This window comes from Miniopterus schreibersii (genome assembly GCF_964146895.1).
Source record: "Miniopterus schreibersii genome assembly, chromosome: 7".
Taxonomy (NCBI): Eukaryota; Metazoa; Chordata; class Mammalia; order Chiroptera; family Miniopteridae; genus Miniopterus; species Miniopterus schreibersii.
In genome coordinates, this window is record NC_138108.1 from 46,939,940 (window position 1) to 46,965,416 (window position 25,477).

At 37.0% G+C, this 25,477-nt stretch overlaps 1 protein-coding gene across 2 annotated transcripts in view; it reads left to right on the forward strand.

Moving 5' to 3' along the window:
* Window positions 1-213: 213 nt before the first annotated feature.
* SLC38A11 (solute carrier family 38 member 11) overlaps window positions 214-25,477 on the forward strand; it is a 52,942-nt gene continuing 27,678 nt past the window's right edge. The window contains exons 1-7 of one of the 2 annotated variants that reach the window (XM_081142282.1): window positions 214-373; window positions 850-967; window positions 2,721-2,795; window positions 8,410-8,544; window positions 9,490-9,555; window positions 13,752-13,858; window positions 20,006-20,085. In XM_081142282.1, the coding sequence (XP_080998408.1) occupies window positions 335-373; window positions 850-967; window positions 2,721-2,795; window positions 8,410-8,544; window positions 9,490-9,555; window positions 13,752-13,858; window positions 20,006-20,085 (620 nt within the window). In that variant the 5' untranslated portion in view covers window positions 214-334. The remainder of the gene's footprint in view (window positions 374-849; window positions 968-2,720; window positions 2,796-8,409; window positions 8,545-9,489; window positions 9,556-13,751; window positions 13,859-20,005; window positions 20,086-25,477) is intronic. The other variant, XM_081142281.1, reaches the window with a different exon arrangement.

Below are 25,477 nucleotides of genomic sequence, written 5' to 3' on the forward strand. Positions count from 1 at the left end.
GAGGGGATGGGGCGGGGGGGGAGGGGGCTACAAGCATCCGTAGCATCTCCGCCTGGGAGGAAGGGGTATTTGCCTTGGCTGGTCCCCGAGGAAACCGCCCTGGCCCCCGGCAGCCCAGTGAGCTGCGAGGCGCGGCCCGCGGCGGAGGAGGCGGCGGCGGCGGCGGTGCGGGGGCTGCGGGGGTGGGGCCCGAGGCTGCGGAGGAACCGCCGGGCTGGCGGAGCTTTCCCGCCCCGCGGAGCCCGGATGCGAGAGGTCGCGGAGGACGCCGGGCGGGCGAGAGTGGGGTACCCCGGTCGCTGCCCTTCCACCTGCGACGGACCCAGGCGCTGCCATGGGCTACCAGGGGCAGCAGCCCGTCATCCCGCCGCAGGTAGAGCTGGAGGCGGGGGCGGCTCCCCAGGTCGGCTTACCTTCCCGCGGGGCCCGCTTTAGCACCCCCGAAAGTTCTCGGGCAGGAAAAGTTTTGCCTTGATCTGACTTTTTTTTTCTTCCCCCCCCCTTGGCAGGCACTTTTAACGTAACCCCTTAACTTTCACAAAAATCACATCGTTGGCTCCCTAACAGACCCTTTGCTCCGGGATCCCGCGTAGCAGCCCGGGAGCCCGGGGCGCCGGGAGCGGGCGCCCGGGGATGGAGCTGGTTGCAAAGCTCTGTTGAGCTGCCAGCTGTTACTGTTACTCTGTTACCTCGTCATTGTTTTCTTCTCGGGATTGACGTTGCTTAGTACCATTCCTGATTCCCTCTTAGGCGACTCCATTGCATATTTGTTTGACAGTTTTCTGGTTTTCGAGCTAGTAAGTATTTGTCTAATTTTATCTACCATTGTCCATTTTATATATTTAACAGAGCGATCTAGATGACAAAGAAATCCTCGTTTCTGAACACGAGCATAAAGGGAAAACTTGTCGTCAGTCTGCTGCTGTTTTCAATGTTGTCAACTCTATTATAGGATCTGGTGTCATAGGTGCGTGTTGCTTTGTTGTCGTCTTTTTAATTTTAAATGAAAAGGCCAAATTTAAGACTCTTTTTATGTTGTTAGTGTTTGCTGTAAATTTTTTACAGTAAAGATCTTAAATGATAAGTTGGTAATTTTCTTCCATAAAAGCTTTCCATTTTCTCCAGTGTAACAGTGGGCATCATATCAATCCCTTTTTTCTCCTGAAGATTGGGTTTGACCCACGCTCCTTCTACAGCTGAGAGCATCCTTCACATGTTAGGTTAGGTGTCGCTTCCTATGAGAGGTGCTGAAAGGGTTTTTATCATAGGCTGCCTGGTCAGTTGATAATGTTATCTGATTTATTTTTTGCCTCTTCCTGAAGTCACCATCATTACTTAAATCACTTTTTTATGACCTTCTAGAGGTGTAAACCCTCCAGATATTTGCAAGTATTAGAGGTACAAAAATTTAATGTGAAAACATAGCAACCTTGTGAAAAATTAAATCCATACAATGTTTCCTACCTGTCTATATAGTGTTAAATTTAAAGTACAAACTTATTAATTTATATCAATTTTAAATATCATTTAATCAATAAATAAAAATTGGTTAAATAAAAGTGCATATGATTTTTTTTAACAAAGGAGCCAAATCATAATTGAAAGAAATGAGCAGCTCATATTTTCTCACTTTGAAGCAAGGGGAAAATTATGACAAAATTAAGTGCATTGCGTTATAGTAAGAAAGGTAGTTTTTTTTCCATCCTTACTATTCTTTTTGTTATTTGAAAACACCCAATTTAAGAAAAAGTAGGGACAAAACAGAATCCTCCTCTACTCATTGAGAATATTATTTTTTTCTTGTGAAGTTTTGACATTTTAGTCACAGTCATCATTGAATATTTTTCTGGAGTGACTTACTTTTCTTACCTTTCACAAGTTGATGTGTTTTTTATTTTACTTGTTTCCACATATAGATATTTTTCTTTTCAAATGGTACAGCAACTGGGGGAAGCTGAGGCAAAGTAACAGCAAAAAGGGTCCAAGACTTGTTTGAAATCTTGCCTCTGTGTATCACAGAGGTGTGGGCAGCTATAGTTGGCAGAATTCCAGAATTAATTCCTGATGTGAACACTTGAAGCTGATCCCTGTCAGCAGCATTTAAAGTACCTCTTAATCTGCTCAGAAGATTTTTTTAAAGGGAAACTTTCTCAGAGAGTAAAAATTCTGGGTGGAAATATTTTATTTAAGATATTTTATTGTCCATAATCTAAAATTGTTCATTTTCCAAAATATTCGTAAGAAAACATTTCATATTACTTCCTTCAGCTTAATAAAAATACTTTTCCCCTCCTTTTCTGACACAGTTGCCCATTTTGACTCCTCCTGTCCCATTACCCTCCTGTGCTCTTTTTACCCTCTCTGCTTTCCCAGTAGCATGTGAAGAAAGCTTAGGGTCCTTACTCTCCACATTCCAGGTCACATGGTCCCCTCACCCTGAGGGGAACATGTGTGAACTGGCATCTCTTTTTCACTGGCTTCTTTCTTATTCTTATGTATCGCCTCATAAACTTGCTCTTTTGGCATGTCCTTAACTTCTAACATTTTATTCTAAAACACGTGTTAATATATTGACGTTTAAGCTTTGTAGTCATATGCACTGTTCACAATTATGTCATACAAACATGTCAATTTACTTAGCCTGCTCTATGTAGGGATTGGGAACCCCCTTCTGTATTTCTGTTTCATTAACGTGCCGGGGGGGCATTCATGTTTTTCAGGACTGCCGTATTCAATGAAGCAAGCTGGCTTTCCTCTGGGAATATTGCTTTTATTCTGGGTTTCATATGTTACAGGTAAAATACTACGTAACTGCCCATTCCTGTAACTTAAATTGCACAAGGACTATTTTACACACACACACACACACCCTGTAATTGAATTTACTAATTTTACAGGATCAAAGAAGCCTAAAGAATTTATACTTACGTCTGAGGAGATTTACTTTTCTTGCCAATCCTCTGAACAGATTAGCAAAGCATTATGTATTACCAAGCCTAAATCCTTCTCATGTGCCTTTGACTTGATGCAGAAAGTGGTAGGTGGGAAAGTCAGCTTAAAGGCGGGTCCAAGCTCAGACAGCTGTGCTGGGGACGTCTTCCCCACAGCGACCAGGGGCAGGTGCACATCAGTGAGCGGCCCTTTCCAGCTGGGTCCGCAGGTGCACCTGAGAGCCCTGGCGCCACCTGGCCTGCGCCTGCCCGGCTCCCGCCGGCCGCTGGCTTTCAGCGCGGCGATAAGGAGCTTCCATACTGCTGCTTTCCCGCCTCCTCTTTTCGTGTCACATGCTCATTCACACCACGTTCTGCCGCTCCCTGTCGGAGTGCACACTGTGCAACTCATAATCAGCTCTTCTTCCTGTTGTCCTTGTCATCCCACCAAGCTCGAGTCACGACAAACACAAGGGCTTTCCTCTACCACAGGATCACTGTGAAAAGACACCACCTCCCGCGGTTGCTGCTACGGTGGCTGCTGGGTGTAGTCACCTAGATGCCTTTTTACCAGGGAATGCAAAACACCTCCGCTGCCCCCTTCCCCATAGTGTTGACCTGGGCCTCAGTGCCACCCCCTTCCTGCGAGGCTGTGACCCCCAGATGCCTCTTCCCCACGGCCTTCAGCCAATGACCGACTGATGTAGGAACCTTGGCTCCAGGAAGGATCCCAGGGTGGTGCAGTTAGAGCTCCAGAGTGACACCCCCGCAGGGCTAAGCAGCAGCTGGTCTCCACCTGGGTCCTCATCCTTGCTGGGCTCTTTCTCCCCCATCCTCTCACTCCCCTTCTCCAGGGAGCACTCCCTCAGATCCCTTGCCCGGGAATCTCTCTCTCAGCTGTTTCTGGAGACCAAGATGCTGTCTCTCATAAACCCTCAGGCTTCCACGCCCAGCCTGGAACTGCTGTTTGCCTCAGACTGAGGAAGAGAGCGGAAAGCGTGCAGTAGACCCCAAAGTCAGAGCTCTGCAGGCACTGGGCTCCCTTCCTCCTGCCTTCTCACCACCCAAAACCTAAGCTGCTTTTAGCTTCCACAGCTCTTCATTTGTAGCTTAATTTGTAACGCAGTATGTAGGATCCATAACTTGGTGCTCATTCATAGTTGCTGGCGTTTAAAAATTGCATTCTGTTCGTAAGAGCATTTATCGCACTACAAAATCCCATTCAAGAATTTACCCTTGTCATTTCTAATTTCCTGCTTCCCAGTCAATCAGCACTGACAAATAATTAATTTCCACCCAGGCATAATAACCGTGCCTTATTTAAGTGCTTTGTAAATGTTTACGCACGTTAAATAAATCAAAATATATAGATCACCTAGAAGAATTCAAAACTTGAGGAGAATGAACAGTTTACTAAAGGTAGATCTTATTATAAACAAATAAGTTATACTGTGAATAACTTTTTCAACTAATACTATATATAAACCTACAGCAATCACTATGAGTAGTCTTTGCAAAGTCATATATTGCAAAGTTATTAACTGCTAGAAATTAGTTACCTCTTAATTTAGTTATATGATCAAAATCCTTAAATAATTTTGATGAATAAAGGATAACCACACAAAAGCAAAGAAATTGTAGAGACGATGATTCATTTTGTTTTTTAATTAGGCTTTTAAGAGCAAAATTTACAAGTGGGATATAATATTAAATTTTTCTTTATTTGCAACAAATAATTTTATTTTAAATTGCTCTAAGATTTTGTTATTTGTCAATTAGAGTAAAATATTTTTTATTGCCCAAGCATACAAAATGATTTAAAATAAAATTTTTGTGTTGAATAACATAGACTGATTCGTGGATTACCTAAAATTTATATATCATATATTTAAAATGAGATCAAAATGTTATAGTGATTGATATCTGAGATTCCCAGAACTTTTAAGATAATATATTTATAGCCTGTATTTTACAAGGAGATGAAATCATTTACATTTTTCATTGACTTAGTTCTTAGCAAGTTGTTAACTTCAAGCAATACGTTTTGAACTTTTATGAACCTTGGCATTCTCACTCCAAGCATGCAATTCTTCCCCAATAATTAACAACATCTGTGAAATTGGTTACTTCCTCTCTGTTACTCAGGTTATCATTGATTGTCTTCTTTGGCCAATAAGTTGCTGTTTTGCTGCCTTTAGCATCTGTCTGCTTTCTGATCAGTCCTCTATATTGCTGCAAGAGTTATCTTTATAAAACCTTGACCTGATCACTGTTACCCACTCATCCCCAACGCAAAGCATTCCAAGACTCCATAATGACAGCAACAACAACAAAAATACTGCATTCAGATTCCTTCATAGTGTAGTCACAGCCTGAATTTTCAGCCTCATCTCTTAATTACTCAAACCTCTCTTTCACCCCATCACCAATACGCCAGGTGTGGACCTTAAATTTTAGCTATTCTGGATTATCTCCTTCCTCACATACAGAATATGCTTTCATGGGTAGTCCCCCAGCTTGGCATTCTTTTCTTTCTCTACTTGGTGAAATCCTATTCATCCTTGAAGGCACTACTCAACCCTTCTGTGAAGCTTTTCCTAGATTTTCTAGTCAATAATATTTACTGACACTGCTGCCGTTGCAGCAATGAAGAGCATTATCCCTGCGTGTATGAAGCTCACTGTGTAGTGTGTCAGGCAGACAAAAATACATAGTTGCAATAATTCATCTAAAATACCATAATAAAATATGTGCATGGTTATGGGGCCATTGGCATTTAACACAGCCTCAAAGGAGTGGGCGTGTTTGGGAGAGGACAAGATGCCTCCACTAAGTGTTTATGAAACTGTATGAGTGAGCAAAGAAAATGGAAGGTTACTCTAAGCAGATGGAAATGTGGAAATACAAAAGAGAACTGTGTAAATATGCAGTCTGGCTGAAGTGTAGGGTTGATGTTTGTAAGTGGAGGGAGACGCTGGTAGAGTTTGCAGTGCCATATGAAGGCTCTCATGAATGGCTTCAGCACCTGAGGACTGGCTAGATGCTGAGCATAAAGCTACCACTATACTTAATCCTTCTGACTCCGTGAAGCATGTATTCACATTCTAATTTTATGGAGGAGGGAATCAGAATTTTAACAGTTAAAATGACTTGCCCAAGATCTACAGTTGCATGCATCAGAGCTGAGATTTTGATTAAGTACATGGATTTGGGGGCCAGGCTGCCAGGACCTGAGTCCCAGTTGCTCCATTGCTAGCTCTGTGAAGTTTGGCAATTTACCTAACCTTCTGTGCCTGACTTTTCTCATTTATTAAATGGAGCTAATAATGGCACCTACCTAGGCTTGTTATAAAGATTAAACAAGTTAATATATGTAAAGCGTTTAGAAAAAGGCCTGGCACACAGGAAGTATTGTGTAAGCATTTGCTAGCATTTTTGTGATTGTAATATAATAATAATTCAGAAAAGTCAAGTTATTCACCCAAGGTCACACAGCTAATAAACAACTTTTTCTGCCTCATGAAAAGAAGTTGATTTTTATTCAAAGGCATTAGAGGATCCCTTGGAGTATTTTCAGCAGAAGACATGATCAGATTTATGATATGGTCAGACTCATCTAAGGGAGAATGTTGAGAAGGTCTTAGCAGATGTCAAAAATGTTTTGGGCCCGGCCGGGCATGGCTCAGTGGTTGAGCGTCGACCTGGGATCCAGGTAATCAGGGTTCCATTTCCGGTCAGGGCACATGCCCGGGTTGTGGGCTGCAGCCGATCAGTGACTCTCTCATCATTGATGTTTCTGTCTCTCTCTCTCCCTCTCCTTTCCTCTCTCTGAAATCAATAAAGATATATTTAAAAAAAAAAAATGTTTTGGTAGGGGGTAAGATTGGTGGGTGGATGAGAAAACTATTTGGAGGTTATTGCAGTAATCCAGATCACATATGATAAAGGCCTAAGCCCTAAAATAAAGCAGATTAAAGATTAGAAATGAAGAGATACAGTTCAATAATTTATGATGCAGTAATGGACTCGGTGACCAAAGGAACATAGAAGATGATGGATAATGAGAAGTCAGGGTGATTCTCAAGTTTTTCTTTATACTATTCACAGGTTGGAAAAATATGAATGAAAAAGCAGGTTCCGGAACAAAAGTATAAATTAGAACTTGGATATTTTAAAACTGAGATGTCTATGAGATCTCCAATGTAGAGTGTTTACTAGGCAGCTAGATGTAGAAATCTGGAGTTTTGGAATCTGGGCTAGAGATACAAATTTGGGGGCTACTGACATCTGTGGGAAATTTGAAACCATGGACATGAATAAGATCATAGTACTACATCTTAAAGATTGAGAAAAAATGTCCAAGAATTCAGAATAAAAGAAAACGGGTGAAAAACTGAATATAAGTGGCCAAAAAGGTAGAAGGAAATCCAAGAGAAAGTGATGCCATAAAGGCCAAGGAAGGATGGTTGAAAAAGAGGGGAATGGTAAACAGGAAAAAAAATGTTACTGAAAAGCAAATAAGATTAAGATTTAGGGCATGTTAATTGGATTTATTAATTTGGAGCTTTTTGAAGAATTTGAAAGAAGTTTCAGTGATGTGGGAAGGAATTAGGGTGGAAGCCACACTATAATTATTTGTATTTTCATCTTTGTCTTTTAATGAATTTCCAAATTACTTAAAGGACTAAAAGAAATCACCTGTGGTGGAAACATGAGCAAGAGAAAAGAGCAAGAATCACACCCTGTGCATTGCTCTGTACCCAATACAACTGCATTGTTGTTCCCTAGGTTAAATGTCATTCACTAGGTTCACTGAGTTAAATAGGGGGAAAAGAGATATTAACTTTTAATTATATAATATCTATATATTTATGCCTTCAATTTCAACTCTAAAATTGAAACTTAAATCTCTAAATTGTAAATTTCAAACGAAAGTCTTAGAGTACTCTCTTAACTATAATAACCACAAAATAGAGTTACTAGTTTATAACTGTAGTTATAAAACAAATGATCTGAGTCTCATAAATCTATTTTTATGCATGATTACAGCATTTTTCATTCTCAGTCTTCAGATTTTGAATGTCTATGAAATAATTGATTACTTACATTCTGTTTCATGGCTGGTGGAGCCACATCCTATTATTAGTCTTTGCATTGGTTAGTTAGGAAGTAAAATGAAAATCTGATGCTCGATTCTAGTCTGTGGACCTTCTTCTGTCCAGTTCATTGCATGGATATATCAAGTATACTTGCATCTTGATTGAAAAATACATAACTGGAAACAGTACCATTTCATGAAAAGTAATGTTTTATGGAAAGGAAGTAAGGCTTGCCATGCTAATTTACTATAGCTTTAAATCAAACTCTTTAAAAAAGAATACCCTTTTATTTTAGTCAAATAAAACTTTTTATTTAAGTCATGAAAAACCTTTGTATTAAATGTAATCTAACATTTGTTTAATTTTTATTTTTGCCACAGACTTTTCCCTTGTTCTGTTGATAAAAGGAGGGGCTCTCTCTGGAACAGACACTTACCAGTCTTTGGTCAATAAAACCTTTGGCTTTCCAGGGTATCTCCTCCTCTCTGTTCTACAGTTTTTGTATCCGTTTATAGGTAAGATGAATGTGAAGATGCATATTACAATTATTTGCATAAACATACTGCCACTTCTGAATAAAATAGTTTTAATAGTCATTGCATAATCGTTAAAGAGTACTAGTAGTGGAAATATATCCCAAAGTAAGTGTTTACTTCTTTAGGCATTTCCCCCTTATTTCCTAGTCCTTTTGTTTGGTTTTCTGAGTATTTTATTGAAATAAAATGAGAGTGATTTGCAGTAGGTTAATGCTTGTGCTTCCATAGTTTGGTGAAAAGTGGAATGACCTGGGATTAAAAGTGAGTGAGAGAAACAATAGATTTCTTCTAGGGCTGAAATACTATTTTTGAAAACCTAAGGATTTGTGGAAGCCACATACAAAGGCCAACATACTACTTAAAGTTTGTTCCGTAATAGTGAAAATGTCACTTAGCATTTCTTAAATAAATAAAATGTTAACATTCAACAATGGCCACATTGACTTCAGTTTTTAAACCAGTAATACAGAAGCTGTTTGCTTAAACCACTAGTTTCTTATGTCTCCACCAAAGACTAAGAATATATTTCCCCAAAATATTACTTTTTAAACAAGGAGATATTTTGGGGCCTTTACAATTTTCTGTTATTATTTCTCACTTTGAACAATCCATGCATTCCTGAAAAAACATTTGGAAACTGAATTTTAATGACAAGTAAATCACATTTAAATGACTACCAAACTTCACTATTATTTAAAGATGCTTGGAAAAAATCAATTTGTAAAGTGAAAATCTTTTTTTAATGCAATTAATATTCTCCCATAAATTTGTTTTCTAGTTTATAAAGTTGTACATATTGGCAATCAAAATATATATTTGAAAGTAGTAAGATTATGCCAGTATTTGGGAAGTAGTAACTGATTATTTTGAAGATATTCAAGATGAAAATTGTTAATGACTGTATTATTTTAATTATGTATTTAGCTATGATAAGTTACAACATAGTAACTGGAGACACTTTGAGCAAAGTTTTCCAAAGAATACAAGGAGGTAAGTAAATATATTTATTTTACATATTTTTTTATAGTTAATGTGGTTCATAGTAATTTATAAGTCAAATATTTGCAAGTTGAATCAAATATGAGCGTTTAGCCTGGCCAGGCGTGGCTCAGAGGTTGAGCATCGACCTAGGATCCAGGCGATCAGGGTTCGATTCCCGGTCAGGGCACATGCCCGGGTTGCGGGCTCGATCAATGACTCGTTCATCATTGATGTTTCTCTCTCTCTCTCTCTCTCCCTCTCCTTTCCTCTAAAAAAAAAAAAAAAATCAAATATGAGCGTTTATTCCATTTTTGCCAGCAAATGGAAAAGCAGTGGGATTTGTCCGCATAAAATCTGCCCTGCCCTTCCCTTATTACCTGGCTGGTTATATAGGGCTGCGTGCAAGGGAAAGAAGGTGGAGGGTGGGGGGTGGGAGGATGGCTGCAGGGTCTGTGGTCCCTGTGTCTCCTTCCAGGATCTTAAAGTCAGATAACAAGGTAGTTAATTTTCAATGGTGTTTAAACCCAGTTCCCAGGTCCTAGGACCTGTGAATGGTCAGCATTTCTGAGGTAAACTCCCCGAGGGGGTTCAGGCTCCAGGCACAGCAACCAAATCAAACTGTCCTTTGTCCGTTCTCCAATGCATTTTCTTTTCTGAGCAATAGACCCATCCAGGCCCCAAGGTGCCTCAACTTTTATAGCTCTGTTTATCTTCTTTCAGCACATCTTCCAGTTTCCTAGGGCCTGTAGGAAAACTCCTTATCTTTAGTTAGTAAGGCGAATAATCACTAAACAACTATGGTCCTATTCCCATTAGGTGCCCTCCCCCCTTTCACAGTCAACAGCTCTGCCCCCAACAGGCTTACCCCGCATTGTTGGCTATTATTGTTGTAACCCTGAATTAGTTGCAGCTTCTGTCTTAGTCTTCAACCTCCAAATCATAATTTCATGAACTTGGATCATGTGAGTGGAGAAAATGCTAAGTAATAATAGGAAAATATAATACCATATATACAATATGATCTAAATAATATAAATTTTCCATTTGCATAAATAAATAAGGGAAACTTTTTAAAAAATACATTCAATGTAAATTGTGGTTATCTTTCATTGCGGGGCCCATAAGATTTTTTTGTTTGTTTCCTTTGTTATTTTCCAACGGTCTTCAAAGGAACATGTATTAATTTTTTTTTATTATTACTTTATTTTCTCATTTAATAAGTAATACATATTTATTAGGAAAATATTAGAAAGTACAGATAAGCAAAATGGAAAAGGTAAAACATACTCATAATCACTTCCTCCTGGGAAAACCAAGTAGGGACGATCCTTCCAACATTCCTTCCCTCCTTCCCTCCCTCCCTTCCTTTCCCTTTTTAATGCATACTTTCAGAGCTTTAAGAATGTATGTAATTTCAGATAGTCATATGAATAAGATAGCACTGTACAGCTTGTTCTATAATACGCTGCTTTCTTTTAGCAGTGTATTAGGGACACAGAGTCATATTCATTTAATTGGCAGTTTAGTATTCTCCTGTACCATATGTACTGTACAGTTGGATAGACCATAATTACTTTAATTCTTCCTGATAGATACATTTTGATTATTAATTTTTATTGATTTTTTAATTTTACAAATAACATAAATATAGGGGTGGGCAAAAGTAGGTTTATAGTTGTGAGTATGCAAAACACAGAGTTTATTCTTGTATTATTATTTATTTATTGTTTCATTATTTTCCATACAAACAACTGTAAACCTACTTTTGCCCCACCCTGTATATGCTCTTCATAAAAAATAAAACGTCATAGATAAGGCTAAATTCCCTTTGAAACCTCCTTCCTGGCTATTAATCTTATAATCATCAAAAACGACTTTTGCCTGCCAGGGCGTGGCTCAGCGGTTGAGCATCGACCTAGGATCCAGGCGATCAGGGTTCGAGTCCTGGTCAGGGCACATGCCCGGGTTGCGGGCTCGATCCCAGTTGGAAGCCTGCAGGAGGTAGCCGATCAATGACTCCCATCATTGATGTTTTTATCTCTCTATCCCTCTCCCTTCCTATCTCTGAAATCAATAAAGATATGTTAAAAAAAAAAAAAAACTTTTAAAATATAGGTCACATAGCAGAGAACACCCTTTTAGTCATCACAATTTCTTTACATTGTTGAATGTGATATTTTGTACTGTATGATTGTATGTCTTACAAAGATTAATATGATGCCAAAGTGTTTTTAGAAGTAGATAAAATCCTCATTAAACCTGATTTTTTTTTTCTCCTGAAATATATCACCAATGTCTTGTGGGCAGTTGTGTATACTTTTTCCAAATAACCAAAGTCTTGATTCATGATACAAGTCAAACTAATAAGAAACATTGGTGTACGAAGTAATATGTTTAGATGATTTTGGTATTTTTGAAATATTACAATGTTCAATTTTCCCTACTATTGTTTAAAAATTTAGAATGCTTATTTGGGTGCATTTCTGTTAAAAAGTCAGTATAGGTAATAGACCTCATTATGGATCATTAGTGAGAAATGTCCTGTACACGAATGGAGACCCGCAGGTAGCGGCTCCTACATGCTGTTCATAGCAGTCAGTTTTCATGTTTTTCTAGGCCTTAGAATTTCCCCAGTGAAGAAAACATATTTTCTATCAAGTATATCAGAGAGAGTGGTTTGAAGGGGTAAATGGATATAGAGATAATTTAATGCAAATTATATTCACCAGAAATACGCAAATAGTTGCATTTAGGATTTTGGGAGTTAAAACTTTTATTGTTTTAATTCACAACTTTATGATGATTGTTTAGTTATGGTTGAGTTAAATACTCATGATTAGTTATTCCATTCGTGTGTGTGTGTGTGTGTGTGTGTGTGTGTAAATTTTATGCCATTTTGAAATTCCTATCTTGGAACTTTCTTTTTAATTAGTTTGTTAGCCATGTAAGAAAATTAGTCTCACTTTTCAGATTAATAGCTTTTATTTAAAATCACACTCACTTATTTGACTTGGCCTCTACAGACTTTAAACTTCACAGAATTAAATACACAAAGGCTTGGTACCACTAAAGATATTTCAAAAATATAACTACATGATCTCTGAAGGAATTCAATGTGGGCTAAAACATTTAAACAATGGTATCTTCACTGGAATAGATATAGAGCTCCTGATGCAAATACTGTGATTAGCACAGCTTTAAAATATATATAAATCCTTGTAAGTATATTTCAATTTATGTTTAAATTTTTTTTTATTTAATGGTAGACACACATACACACACACACACACACACACACACATACACATTCTCTCTCCCTCCCTCCCTCTCTCTCTCTCTCTCTCTCTCATTTACTGGTTATGATAGCCAAGACTCTAAGACGCTGTATACCAGCTTCCTTCTGACTTCTCTATCCACAAGTTGCTTCTCTCTACATTTCCTTCAGGGAAAAAGACTTCATTCTCAACAAAAGGATAGAAATTTAGTGAATATTTGTATCTTAATCTTTATTTTTGAAATTTTGTTAAAGTTTTAGTGTTCAAGTTTCTTTGAAATACAGAATTAAAAACAAAAAAGGTTCAGAAAAACCCTGGCTCAACTGGTTGGAGCATTATCCTGGGTTCCATTCCCTTTCAGGGCACATAGGAAGATTTTGAGTTCTATCCCTGGTCGGGGTGCATACCAGAGGCAACCGATCAATGGATCTTTCTCTCTCTTTCTCTCCAAAAGTCAGTAAATATATCCTTGGGTGAGGATTTAAAAAAAAAAAAAAAAAGCCTCAGAGAATGCCCTGTCCCTGTGTAGCTTACTGAACGAACAGTTTTACCAGTAGAGGGTTTGGACAAGGAGTGACATAATATTTTTTTGCTTTTGGAAAGGATCTCTGTAGTTTCTAAGTTAAAAATTATTCTGTACTCTAAGGAGACAAAGAAAGGTAAAAACAAGGAAACTGATAAGGCGGCTATTCTAATCATTTAAATATAAAATATTTTAACATTATTTGAACTATAGGTTTATCCTTAAGTTACTTTGAATTTATATTTTTGTGTATTATTTCTAGTTTTACATGGTTTTACAGTGCATGTTTACTCTTAAAACATTGTCTTTTAGATTTTATTTAATATTAAAGTCATTTTGGTAATTCATTATTTACTGTGTCACTGTGTCATACCTATAAACACTTTATAACATTTATTGTGTTTTAGCTGATCCTGAAAACTTGCTTGTTGGTCGTCACTTCATTATTGTGCTTTCCACAGTAGTCTTTATTTTGCCTTTGTCCTTGTACCGAGACATATCGAAGCTTGGAAAGGTAATTTTTACATTTTAAGTAGGCGTAGAAATGTACTTCCTTATCTGCATTAATTTTGTCCAACTACTGTCTATATGACCAAGTTCTTAATTACAGCATTTATCTTTAGTTTCTTTTAGTTTAATTATAATTATGCTAGAGTAAACTGTGGTTGAATCTTTAGCTTATTTGGGGGAACAGATGGTTAAATAGTTGATGAGTATGAACTAAATGTGTCCTTTTTTTAAAAAATATGCTGTTATTGATTATCTTTTTTTATTTTTAGAGAAAGAGGAAGGGAGAAGGAGAGAGAGACAGAAACATTGATGAGAGAGAGACATCAAATAGCTGCCTCCTGCACAGCCCACACTGGGGATCGAGCCCCTGACCTGGGTGTGTGCCCTGACTTGCAATGGAACTGGCAACCTCTTGGTGCATGGGTCCACGCTCAACCACTGAGGAACAACAGCCGGGCTCTTTTTCTTTTTTGAGGTAGATACTATAACCAATGTCAGACAGCCACTTTACATTTAGAAAATATAAATAACTATATTTAAACCAAGTTTAATGTACTAAAAAATGTTTTTATAGAGAGTAGGTTAAACAATATTGTTGTTGTTGTTATTAATTCTCACCTGAGGATATTTTTTCATTGGTTTGGGGGTTTTTTTTAGAGAGAGTGGAAGGGAGGGAGAGACAGAGAAACATCGATGTGTGAGAGACACACATTAATTGGTTGCCGCCCACACGCACATATGCCCACATTGGGGAGCAAACCTGCAAGCCAGGCATGTGCCCTTGACCTGGAATTGAACCTGAAATCCTTTGGTGCATGGGCCGATGCTCTAACCACTGAGCCAAACTGACCAGAGCTGAGTAGGTTAAACAATTTAAAAGTAAACCAGCTTTAGAAATAGAGATGAATCACTTTATTTGCTTAAAATTTTCTTTGTAAATTACAATGTCTGTTGTGCCTATTTTTCATCCATTGCATTCAAATGTCAATGTCTTAATTGATTAATTGTTGAGAATTTGGACAATATTTATGATTTGTATTGCTAAAAATACATGCTGATTTCTTTCTAATGAAAGCAACCAAATAATTATTCAACTCACTACATATGCTCATCAACATAGAGTGGCCTTTATCTGGTTATATTTTATTTCTTTACTATGAAGGAATATTTGTATTTTACCCAAAATGTTATTGGTGCTGTACCTACATGATGCCAAGCATTCTGATGAAAACATTTTAATAAGAATTATACATATTATATTTCTATATTCTGTTTTTAAAAATCTAACAGTTGATTGAACTTTAATTTTTACTGTGATGTTTGATGTGTGTCCACTGTTAAGAAGTCCCTCTTTTCAGGTAGAGGTGAGAATGGAGATGATATTCCAGAGTATTCTGACTATTCTGCCTTGCTTCCCTAACAGTCATCCAGAAATAAACAAGAGTGTATCAAAAGGGACTTTTTATGGTAAAATATCTGAAGTGGCTGAACTGTTTTCCATTCACATATTAAATGTAAACATAAATGTTACCTTCACAGAGCAGAAGGCAAGGAATTCATGAAATGAAAGCTGCTAATGTTCTACTATATTCTTACCTGACTACTCCCTAAATGTCCCTTTAAAGCATCATATTGAAATATCTAAAATATCCTAATGAGCAAAGTAGGATAGTTAGGAGTCCTTATCTGGAGTCAAGATACTTACATCTGTGTTCCTCCTTTCCCACTTTCTTGCTGGGTGACCTTGGAAATGTTACTTAATATTTCTGCTTCTCAGTAGATCAGAGGACTCGTAATAGAACTTTCTTTGTAGTTAAAAATGAACAACACAGAAAACAAGGTTAACAACCATTAAGTAAAATAAATTTTGTATTATATTTATTTTATCAGAGAAAAAAAGTCTAAAATGTTTATCCATTAAAAATTAAGAGATGAAACACAGATCTAATGTAATGAGTGCATAGAACACATACACACATAGACCAGTTTATATTTTAACCAGTTGAAATAATGAAGGGAGAGAGGGGAAGAAGCAAAGAAGACTTAAAAACACAGATCAAATGGCAAGATCACAAAGGGGGGGGGGGGGACTAACAGAGCTAGAGAACAAAAAGGAAAGATCAGAGGTGCTCCAAAAATGTGGGAGGGGGTTGTTGGGTTGGAAGGGTGGGGGTAAGACAAAGGCAGGATAAAGACAGAAGCAGAAGGAGCAATTACAGGTAGGAAAGGAACATACTAAATTAGGGCCTAAAGAAAAATAAACATAATTTTACCTTTAACTTCATAAAAGAAAATCACCGGGAAGCTACTAAAAACATGGAAAGCCATGCTGCAAGATTACAATAGTCGCACATGATACTTGCTCTCCTATTTAGTGGAAAAACTAAGACTATGATCGCTAAAAAGTTACATACTTGAGATTAACAACCCAATCTAGAAGAATAAAGTACTAAATCATTGTATTTGGAACTGCACATATGTTTACTCAACTAAAAAGTAAAACACCTAACATTTGCAATAAAATAATATCTATACCAGCGATTTTCAACCTTAATCATTTCATGGCATGCATGAACTAATTACTAAAATTCTGCAGCACACCAAAAAATATATATCTTTATATACTTATATTTAAATATATACTTATATTCATATCTTTATATTTTATATATATTTATATATATAACTTCTAATAGACTCTTTAACCCTACAACTTAAAAACTTAGAGAACAACAAGAAAAGCCCAGAGTAAGTAGAAGGAAAGAAATAATAAAGATTAGAGCAGAAATAAATGATATAGAGACTAAAAAAAAACAATACAAAAGATGAATGAAACCAAGAGCTGTTTCTTTGAAAGGATAAACAAGATTGATGAACCTTTAGCCAGACTCATCAAGAAACAAAGAGAGAGGACCCAAATAAACAAAATCAGAGATGAAAGAGGTGAAATAACAACTGACCCAACAGAAATACAAAGGATTGTAAGAGAATACTATGAACAGCTATATGCCACCAAGCTGGACAACCTGGATGAAATGGATAAATTCCTAGAAAAATACAACCTTTCAAAACTCAATCAGGAAGAGTCAGAAGGTCTAAATAGGCCGATAACTGCTGATGAAGTTGAAGCAGTAATCAAAGGGCTCCAAGTGTACAAAAGCCCTGACCCAGATGGCTTCACAGGGGAGTTTTATCAAACATTCAAAGAATTAACACCTTTCCTCCTCAAACTATTTCAAAAAATCCAAGAGGAAGGAATACTTCTAAACTCTTTTTATGAGGCCAGCATTAGCCAAATTCCAAAACCAGATAAAGACACTATAAAGAAAGAGAATTACAGGCCAATATCCCTGATGAACATAGATGCTAAAATCCTCAACAAAATATTAGCAAATGTGATCCAGCAACATATTAAAAAGGTCATACACCATGACCAAGTGGGATTTATTCCAGGGATGCAAGGCTGGTACAGTATTCGCAAATCAGTAAACATGATACATCACATAAACAAAAGACAAAAATCACATGATCCTATCAATACATACAGAAAAAGCATTCAATAAAACCCAACACCCATTTTTTATAAAAACTCTCAGCAAAGTGGGAATAGAAGGATCATACCTCAACATAATAACATGTATGACAAACCTACTGCCAACATCATACTCAATGGGCAAAAACTAAAACCATTTCCCCTAAGAACAGGAACAAGACAGGGGTGTCCACTTTCACCACTCTTATTCAACATAGTACTGGAAGTCCTAGCCACAGCCATCAAACAGAAAGAAAACATAAAAGGCATCCAAATTGGAAAGGAGGAAACAAAACTCTCATTATTTGCAGATGACATGATATTGTACATAGAGAATCCTAAAGACTCCACCAAAAAACTACTGGATTTAATAAATGAATTCAGCAAGGTAGGATACAAAATTAACACCCAGAAATTGATGGCATTTTTATACACCAATAATGAACACTCAGAAACAGAAACTAAAAAACAATCCCATTTACCATTGCAGCTAAAAAAAAAAGACACCTAGGAATAAACTTAACCAAAGATGTAAAAGACCTTTACTCAGAAAACTACAGGATACTGAAAAAGGAAATAGGGGAAGATATAAACAAATGGGAAAATATACCATGTTCATGGATTGGAAGAATTAACACCATTAAAATGTCTATATTACCCAAAGCAATCTATAAATTCAATGCAATCCCTATTAAAATACCAACAGCATATTTCACAGATCTAGAACAAACACTTCAAAAATTTATATGGAACCAAAAAACACCCTGAATAGCCATGGCAATCCTGAGAAAGAAAAAAAAGTTGGAGGGATCACAATACCAGATATCAAGTTATACTACAAAACCAGTGTAATCAAAACAGCCTGGTACTGGCACAAGAACAGACATATCGATCAGTGGAACAGAACAGAGGACCCAGAAATTGATCCATGCCATTATGGTCAATTAATATTTGATAAAGGAGGCAAGAACATACAATGGAGGAAAGACAGTCATTTCAATAAATGGTATTGGAAAAGTTGGACAGATACATGCAAAAAAAATGAAACTAGACCACCAATTTACACCATACACAAAAGTAAATTCAAAATGGACAAAAGACTAAAATGTAAGACATGAAACCATAAAAATCCTAGAGGAAAACAGGCAGTAAAATCTCAGACATCTCTCATAGCAATATGTTTGCTGATACATCTCCTAGGGCAAGAGAAACTAAGGAGAAAATAAACAAATAGGACTGCATCAAAATAAAAAGCTTCTGCACAGCAAAAGAAACCATTAACAAAATGAAAAGGGAGCCCACTGTATGGGAGAACATATTTGCCAACAACACATCTGATAAAGGGTTAATATCCAAAATATATGAGCAACTTATACAACTTAACAAAAGGAAGACAAACAATCCAATTAAAAAATGGGCAAAGGACCTAAATAGACACTTCTGCAAAGAGGACATACAAATGGCTAAGAGACATGTGAAAAAATGCTCAACATCGCTAATCATCAGAGAGATGCAAATTAAAACCACAGTGAGGTATCACTTCACACCTGTCAGAATGGCTGCCATCAACAAGTCAACGAACTACAAGTGCTGGCAAGGGTGTGGAGAAAAGGGAACCCTAGGACACTGCTGGTGGGAATGCAGACTGGTGCAGCCACTATGAAAGCAGTATGGAGTTTCCTCAAAAGATTAAAAATTGGCCTGCCATTTCACCCAGTGATCCCACTTCTAGGAATATATACTAAGGAACCCCAAACACCAATCACAAAGAACTTATGCACCCCTATGTTCATAGCAGCGCAATTCACAATAGTCAAGATCCGGAAACAGCCCAAGTGCCCATCAGTAGATGAGTGGATAAAAAAGCTGTGGCACATTTACACCATGGAATACTATGCAGCTGTGAAGAGGAAGGACCTTTTAGCCTTTGGCACAGCACAGAGGGAACTAGAAAGTATTATGCTAAGTGAAATAAGCCAGTCAGAGAAAGACAGGTACCACATGATCTCACTTATATGTGGAATATAATAAACAAATTAAACTGATGAACAAAGTGGATCCAGAGACATAGAAGCATTGAACAAACTGAGGGATCTCAGAGGGAAGGTGGGGAGGGGGTGCGGGTGGGGAGAGATTAATCAAAGAACTTATATGTTTATAAGCATAACTCATGGACACAGACATTGGTGTGGAGAAGGCCTGTGGGTGGGATGGATGTGGGGTGGAGGGGATCAGTGAGGTTAAAAAGGGGACATCTGTAATAGTCTCAACAATAAAGATAAAGAAACATTAAAAATAATCATAATCTCTATATCAGCGATTTTCAACCTTAATCATCTCACGGCACACATGAACTAATTACTAAAATTCTGCAGCACACCAAAAAATATATCTTTGTCAATATGACAAAAAATAGGTATAATGTTGATTCATTCACACCAGGTGGCTATTGTTGCTTTGGCTGGTATCATTTTTTTATTTGACAATCTAAGGGAGAGGAGGTCAGTGCCCCCTAACTACATAGTCAGGTACTGCATGTTTTAAAAATGTTTGCAGCACACCAGTTGAAAATTGCTGCTTTATACTGAACTGACAGTGTCTTTACATTTTCTTTTGCAGGTCTCTTTTATTTCTACAGTGCTCACAACTGTGATTCTTGGAGTTGTAACAGCAAGGGTAATTTCACTGGGTCCACACATGTAAGTTTTGTTGCTATATTGGTTGATCTTTGATTTATAACCTTCACATAGATATCTATTTGACATAAATTCTGAAATGTAAAGTAATTGTGGTACCAAAAGCATCGTTTTTCTTTAGAGAGAAAATAATTACATTTAATTAGACACGCATGTTTACCTTGAATTCTGCATGGCTGATGAGAAGGGTGAGAAATAGGATCCAGGTAGAGCACACAGGAGGAAAAGTGGGAGATGGCAGAAATTTCTATATCTACCTCAGAGATGGATTTGTTCTTAACACAGTTTCTCCAATCTAGGCTGAAATGAGAAGAATAAAGAATATTTTGGATGCTTTTTGCCATCAAACAAAATGTAGTCAACATTGAAAGCCACCCTTAATTCTCTACTAAGATTATATGCTTTAATTATTTTGTGTTAAAATGCTTTGTCATTTCTGAACTGATAGTGAGAGATGATAGTGGCATTATTTGTGTTTAATGTTAATAGTTGGCCAAATAAAGTGTTGGCAACTTGGTACTGGTTTCCCAAATTTTATTCACTCATCCATGATATTTAAAGTATGGATACTGCTGATCTAAACTGCACAGTTTTTATTATTTGATTACAGAATAGATTCACCAGGTAAGGATTGAGTAGTTTATACCCACAGTCCCAAGAGAATGCTGGAATGAAACTAAATTGGCTTTAAATGCAAAACCATATTCCCATAATGCACAATAAATATTTGTTGAATAAATAGATAAATAATACATTATGGAGTTTTCATGAGACCTTAAATATTTTTTCTATCCCAAATAAGACAAAATAAAATTAATTTAAGACATAATGTCTAGGACAGTGCAAGGGACAGGCTGGGCCTTCAGTGAGTGTTATCTCTGAGAGAGAAAAGGGAGCCTGGTGAACAGCTATAAATAATGTGGTATGCAAGGTAGCTTACTTTTTCCTATTGATTAACTGTTGTTCTGCAAAAATCACTTCATTTTTGACTATATGCTTTGTCGGGTAAACACCAAAAATCATGCCTCAAATTTATTTGGAAGAAAATATGAAATAGCTAGTCTAACTGCATTTGATATGGCCTTTTCTTTGTAAAAACACTTAATTTCTATTTTTACTTTTTAAATTAAATTAAATTTTTTAAAATCCTCACCTGAGGATATTTTTTCCATTGCTTTAGAGAGAGTGGAAGGGAGAGAGAGAGAGAAACATCAATGAGAGAGACACACATCAATTGTATTGGTTGTCTCCCACATTGTGCCCAACCTGGGATTGAGCCTGAAACCGAGCCAGTGCCCTTGGCTGGAATCAAACCTGGGACCCTTCAGTACAGGGGCCAGTGCTTTAACCACTGAGCTTAGCCAGCTAGGGCCAAACACTTAATTTTTAAAGGACTTAAATAAAAGAGAGAGGTATAATTATCCATGATGTTTGTATTAATGTTGTCTTCAAACAACTTAATCCCAGCTCATAGTTGTATTAGCTTGGATTGCTGGAACAAAATACTATAGGCGGGTGGCTTAAACCACAGAAATTTATTTTCTCCTAGTTCTGGAGGCTGGCAGTGTGGTCCGATTCCTGTAAGAAATCACTTCCTGGTCTTCCTGCGGCAGAAAGTGACAGAGAGTAAGGTGTCTGCTCTTGTAAGGGCACTGATCCCATCAAGAATGCCCAGCCCCCATGACCTCATCTAAACCTAATCATCTCCCAAAGTCCCCATCTCAAGATACCATCTCACTGGGGTTAGCATTTCAACATTGCTGAGGGACACAGTTCAGTCCATCACAATAGCGTTTTTGAAATGCACGTGGTTGACTTCAGTGTGACCACTTACCCTTTCATATAGTAAACTCCGAATGCCTATTGTTTCTAGCTATTTTGGTGTGCCCTGAGACAGAAAGAGCAGAGAGGCATAAGTCAGCTCCTGCTGCAAGCTGTTCACAATCAGATATGGAGAAGGGACATATTTTAAAAACAGAAAAAGAAAATGAAATGACAGTACAGTATGAGGAGTGCAATATAGAAGCATGAACAAGGGGCAGTGTCAGCACCGAAGAAGAGAGTGCTTAATAGTCTGTCTGAATCAGAGAGGGCTTCCTGGAGGAAGAGAAACATGATTTGTGTGTTTTGAAGGATGAATCTGAACTTTTCCAGATAGATAAGGGTGTAAAAAGCATTACAGGTCCAGGAAAAGTAAGCATAAAAACCCAAAAGCATATATTAAATTCTACTGACATTTACTTAGCATCTGTTATGTTGGTACTGCACTGAGTTCTGATTTTCAAAAGTTGAATTCACAGCAACAAAAAACTAGTAAATATACTGAACAGAATTCAATAAATAATAATTTTGGCTAAATTTTTAAATTGTATAAGACAGCTATTTTAATTGAAGTTTTATTATGAAAAGTGATTCTAGAGAATAAATCATAAGGTTATAATAAAAAGTTCTAGTGATTTGGTATAGCCTTATGATGCAATATTGAGAGAGAAAAAAACAAGCACTGAAAGGTTGGAGGTAAATAAATTATTCATTAATTGAGCTCCAGGAAAAGTTTAATGCAAAGATTTTTCAACTCTGCCTTCCCATTAGAATTACCTGAGTAGCTTTTCAAAATACTGATGCTAGGTCCCCACCTGCAGAGATTCTGAGGGACTCTGTCTAGGGATCAGCCAATTGGACTTATTATTTAAAAGTTTCGAGTCTGTGACAGGGTCTAGAGCCCCTGTTTTAGAGAGATTAAAATTATGAGTACACTTTTAACTGATACATCATTTCTAAAAATAGACCAGAGATTTTTGTGTTATTTTAGTTACTCTTTTGTTATTATTTTTCATGATTCATTCTCTACTTCCTTTTTTTAGTATCTTTTATATACAAAATGTTACGTGAGATACTATTTTGAATACAAAGAGAAATAAAATATCTCACAAGCGATCATCATATAGGCAGTGTATCTTGATACAAAGGAAAGAGAAAGGAGAAGCCACTTCCTGGTTGGGGCTAAATGAATTGATTTTATAGCTAAAGAGCTATTTATTTCTGTGGTAAACAAAACGAGGCCTCCATCTTTCTAACCTTCCTCTAGTCGTTAGGAAGTGACATTTTACCTGAGCCTTAGAAATTTTTCTAATGACAAGGATTATTTACTTAACTCTTTCAATATTTAGATGTTAAAGAAGGCTGCTTTTTAATACTGTGCCGCCTTTTATTTCTGTTTGAATACTACAGCAAATAACTTCTGTTTGTCCAGATTTACAATCAGGCTAATCAAATCCCATGTTCAGGGGTTGGCACAGTAGCTGGTCAGGCAGGCTTGTTTCTGAAAATGTGACAGCCACAAATGCTCAGAATCCATAAAACATGAGAAATTTAATGCTCCGTGTGTGTTTTTTTTCATTCTAGGTTCAGATGAATGATCAGAAAAGCTATACTTTTTCGTAGGGCTTTTAAAGTGGTATTTGAAAAAGATCTTTAAATCCATTATCAGGGAGGAGGAAGGCCTGTAATGGCTATTGGTATTGACCTTGTTACTATGGAAACACCTTTTTAGTGGCTGTGTTTTAAAAATAAAACACAATTCAATTTCCTTTTTCATAACTCTTAGGGCCATAAATTCTGCTTTTTGATATGATTTCAAATATCTCCTGGTCCAATGACTCTCAGTTCTCTTTGGAAATAATGGTCGGTTTTATTGTATTTTCTAACCTTTTGCTTTCGAAGAACGGAGGTGGCAAAGCAATTTAATTGCTTTCCAGAAAGTGTACTAGTTTGGAAATGCAATCACACAGTCTTCCCATTCTTTTTCAAACTAGAATCAGAAACATCATTACTATGAAAACCTTCATTCTGTGGTTCTGTGATTCGTTAATATTCAATTCTTTACATGCAGAATAGAAATGATAGCATGCATTCCAAATTTACAACTATTTTCTCTTCATATGGTATCTCTTTTACAGCATTTTAAACAATAGTGTGTGTGGTTGGTGTTCCAAACATAATTCCAAAAATGCAACTACACTTCCCTCAGGTATTTATGCATGTAAAATGGGCCTTCCCCAAAGATTCCGATACATACTAGTTTCTTTTCCCCTTATTCATTCTAATTCTGAAATTCTACAATGTAACGCTATACATAAGAAAGAACTAGAGCAGCTTAAAGAAAGGATCAGGAAAGAAAATAGGTAAAGACAGAGGAATACTACATATTTATTTACTTATTTATTTATTTATTTATTTATTTATTTATTTATTTATTTTAAATATATCTTTACCACATATTTAAAAGAAAGAATAATTAGTTTTGTCAAATACTAGCCACAACATTTTTGATAATGTATAAATTATTGCTCTTTTTGTTGCCAGTGACAACCACCACAGGACCCTAACTCAAAGAATCAAAGAGAATTTATTGACTAACATTACTGTAAAGTTCAAGGGTAGTTCCGTTACGAGATTTGGTTGGATTTAGAAGCTCAGTCAATGAAACCAGACATAATGTCTCTTTTTTTTAATTTCCTGGCTTCACTTCCTGTTATGTCGCTAGCTTCTGACAGGCTTTCCCTGTGTTGTGAAAGACGGCAGCAGCAGTCTCAGCCTACTTCCATTCAAGTCAAAGTTCATATTAAAAGAAAGAGTTTTGTCCTATAAATGCTAACTTTACTTCCAGCTTCAATTGTGATTAGCTCTAATGAGGACCCATGATAATCCCAAACCCCATCATCATGGCCTATTTGAGTTGCTTGTGTTTAGATTACGTGCCTACCCTCAACGCTAAAGATAAGGTCAACCAAACTAAATCACATGGACCGAGAGTGGGAGAAAGGATGAACCCAACGGAAATTAAGGCAAATGATGCCAAGCGCAGACACTGCATGATGCAGGCTCCAGATTTCCACTTCAGATGATAAGACGTTACTGGTAACCTTCCAGAAATTCAATCAAATAATATGGATAGAAGCTAGGTTAGAGAGAATTAAGGTGAAAGCAACCGATAGAAAAGTAAATTTTGCAAATCCTCTTCTTCCCCCTTCTCATTCGTATGTGAAAGGCATCAATAAATACAAATTGCATGATAAAACAATGGCTTGAGGGAGTGAAAACGCTAAAGAATACATTTTTCACCATAGAAGATACTGAAGATACAGACCAAGCAAAAAGTTGGAGCCAAAAACCCCCCAGGAGATCTTGAACAGTTGGAATTTACAATATAGAGTAATCCTTGGAGCAGAGTTGGGTCCTTCTTTCTCTTGAAACAATAGGAGTATGGAGAGTAAAATATGGATTCATTGTGAAGACCAGTGAAGGGAATTTGAGTGTTCATCTCTGTGTTTTCAGAGACGATATTATTATCTGAGAGTGTGGTAGACAGGAATAGGTTCAGAACTTGAATACT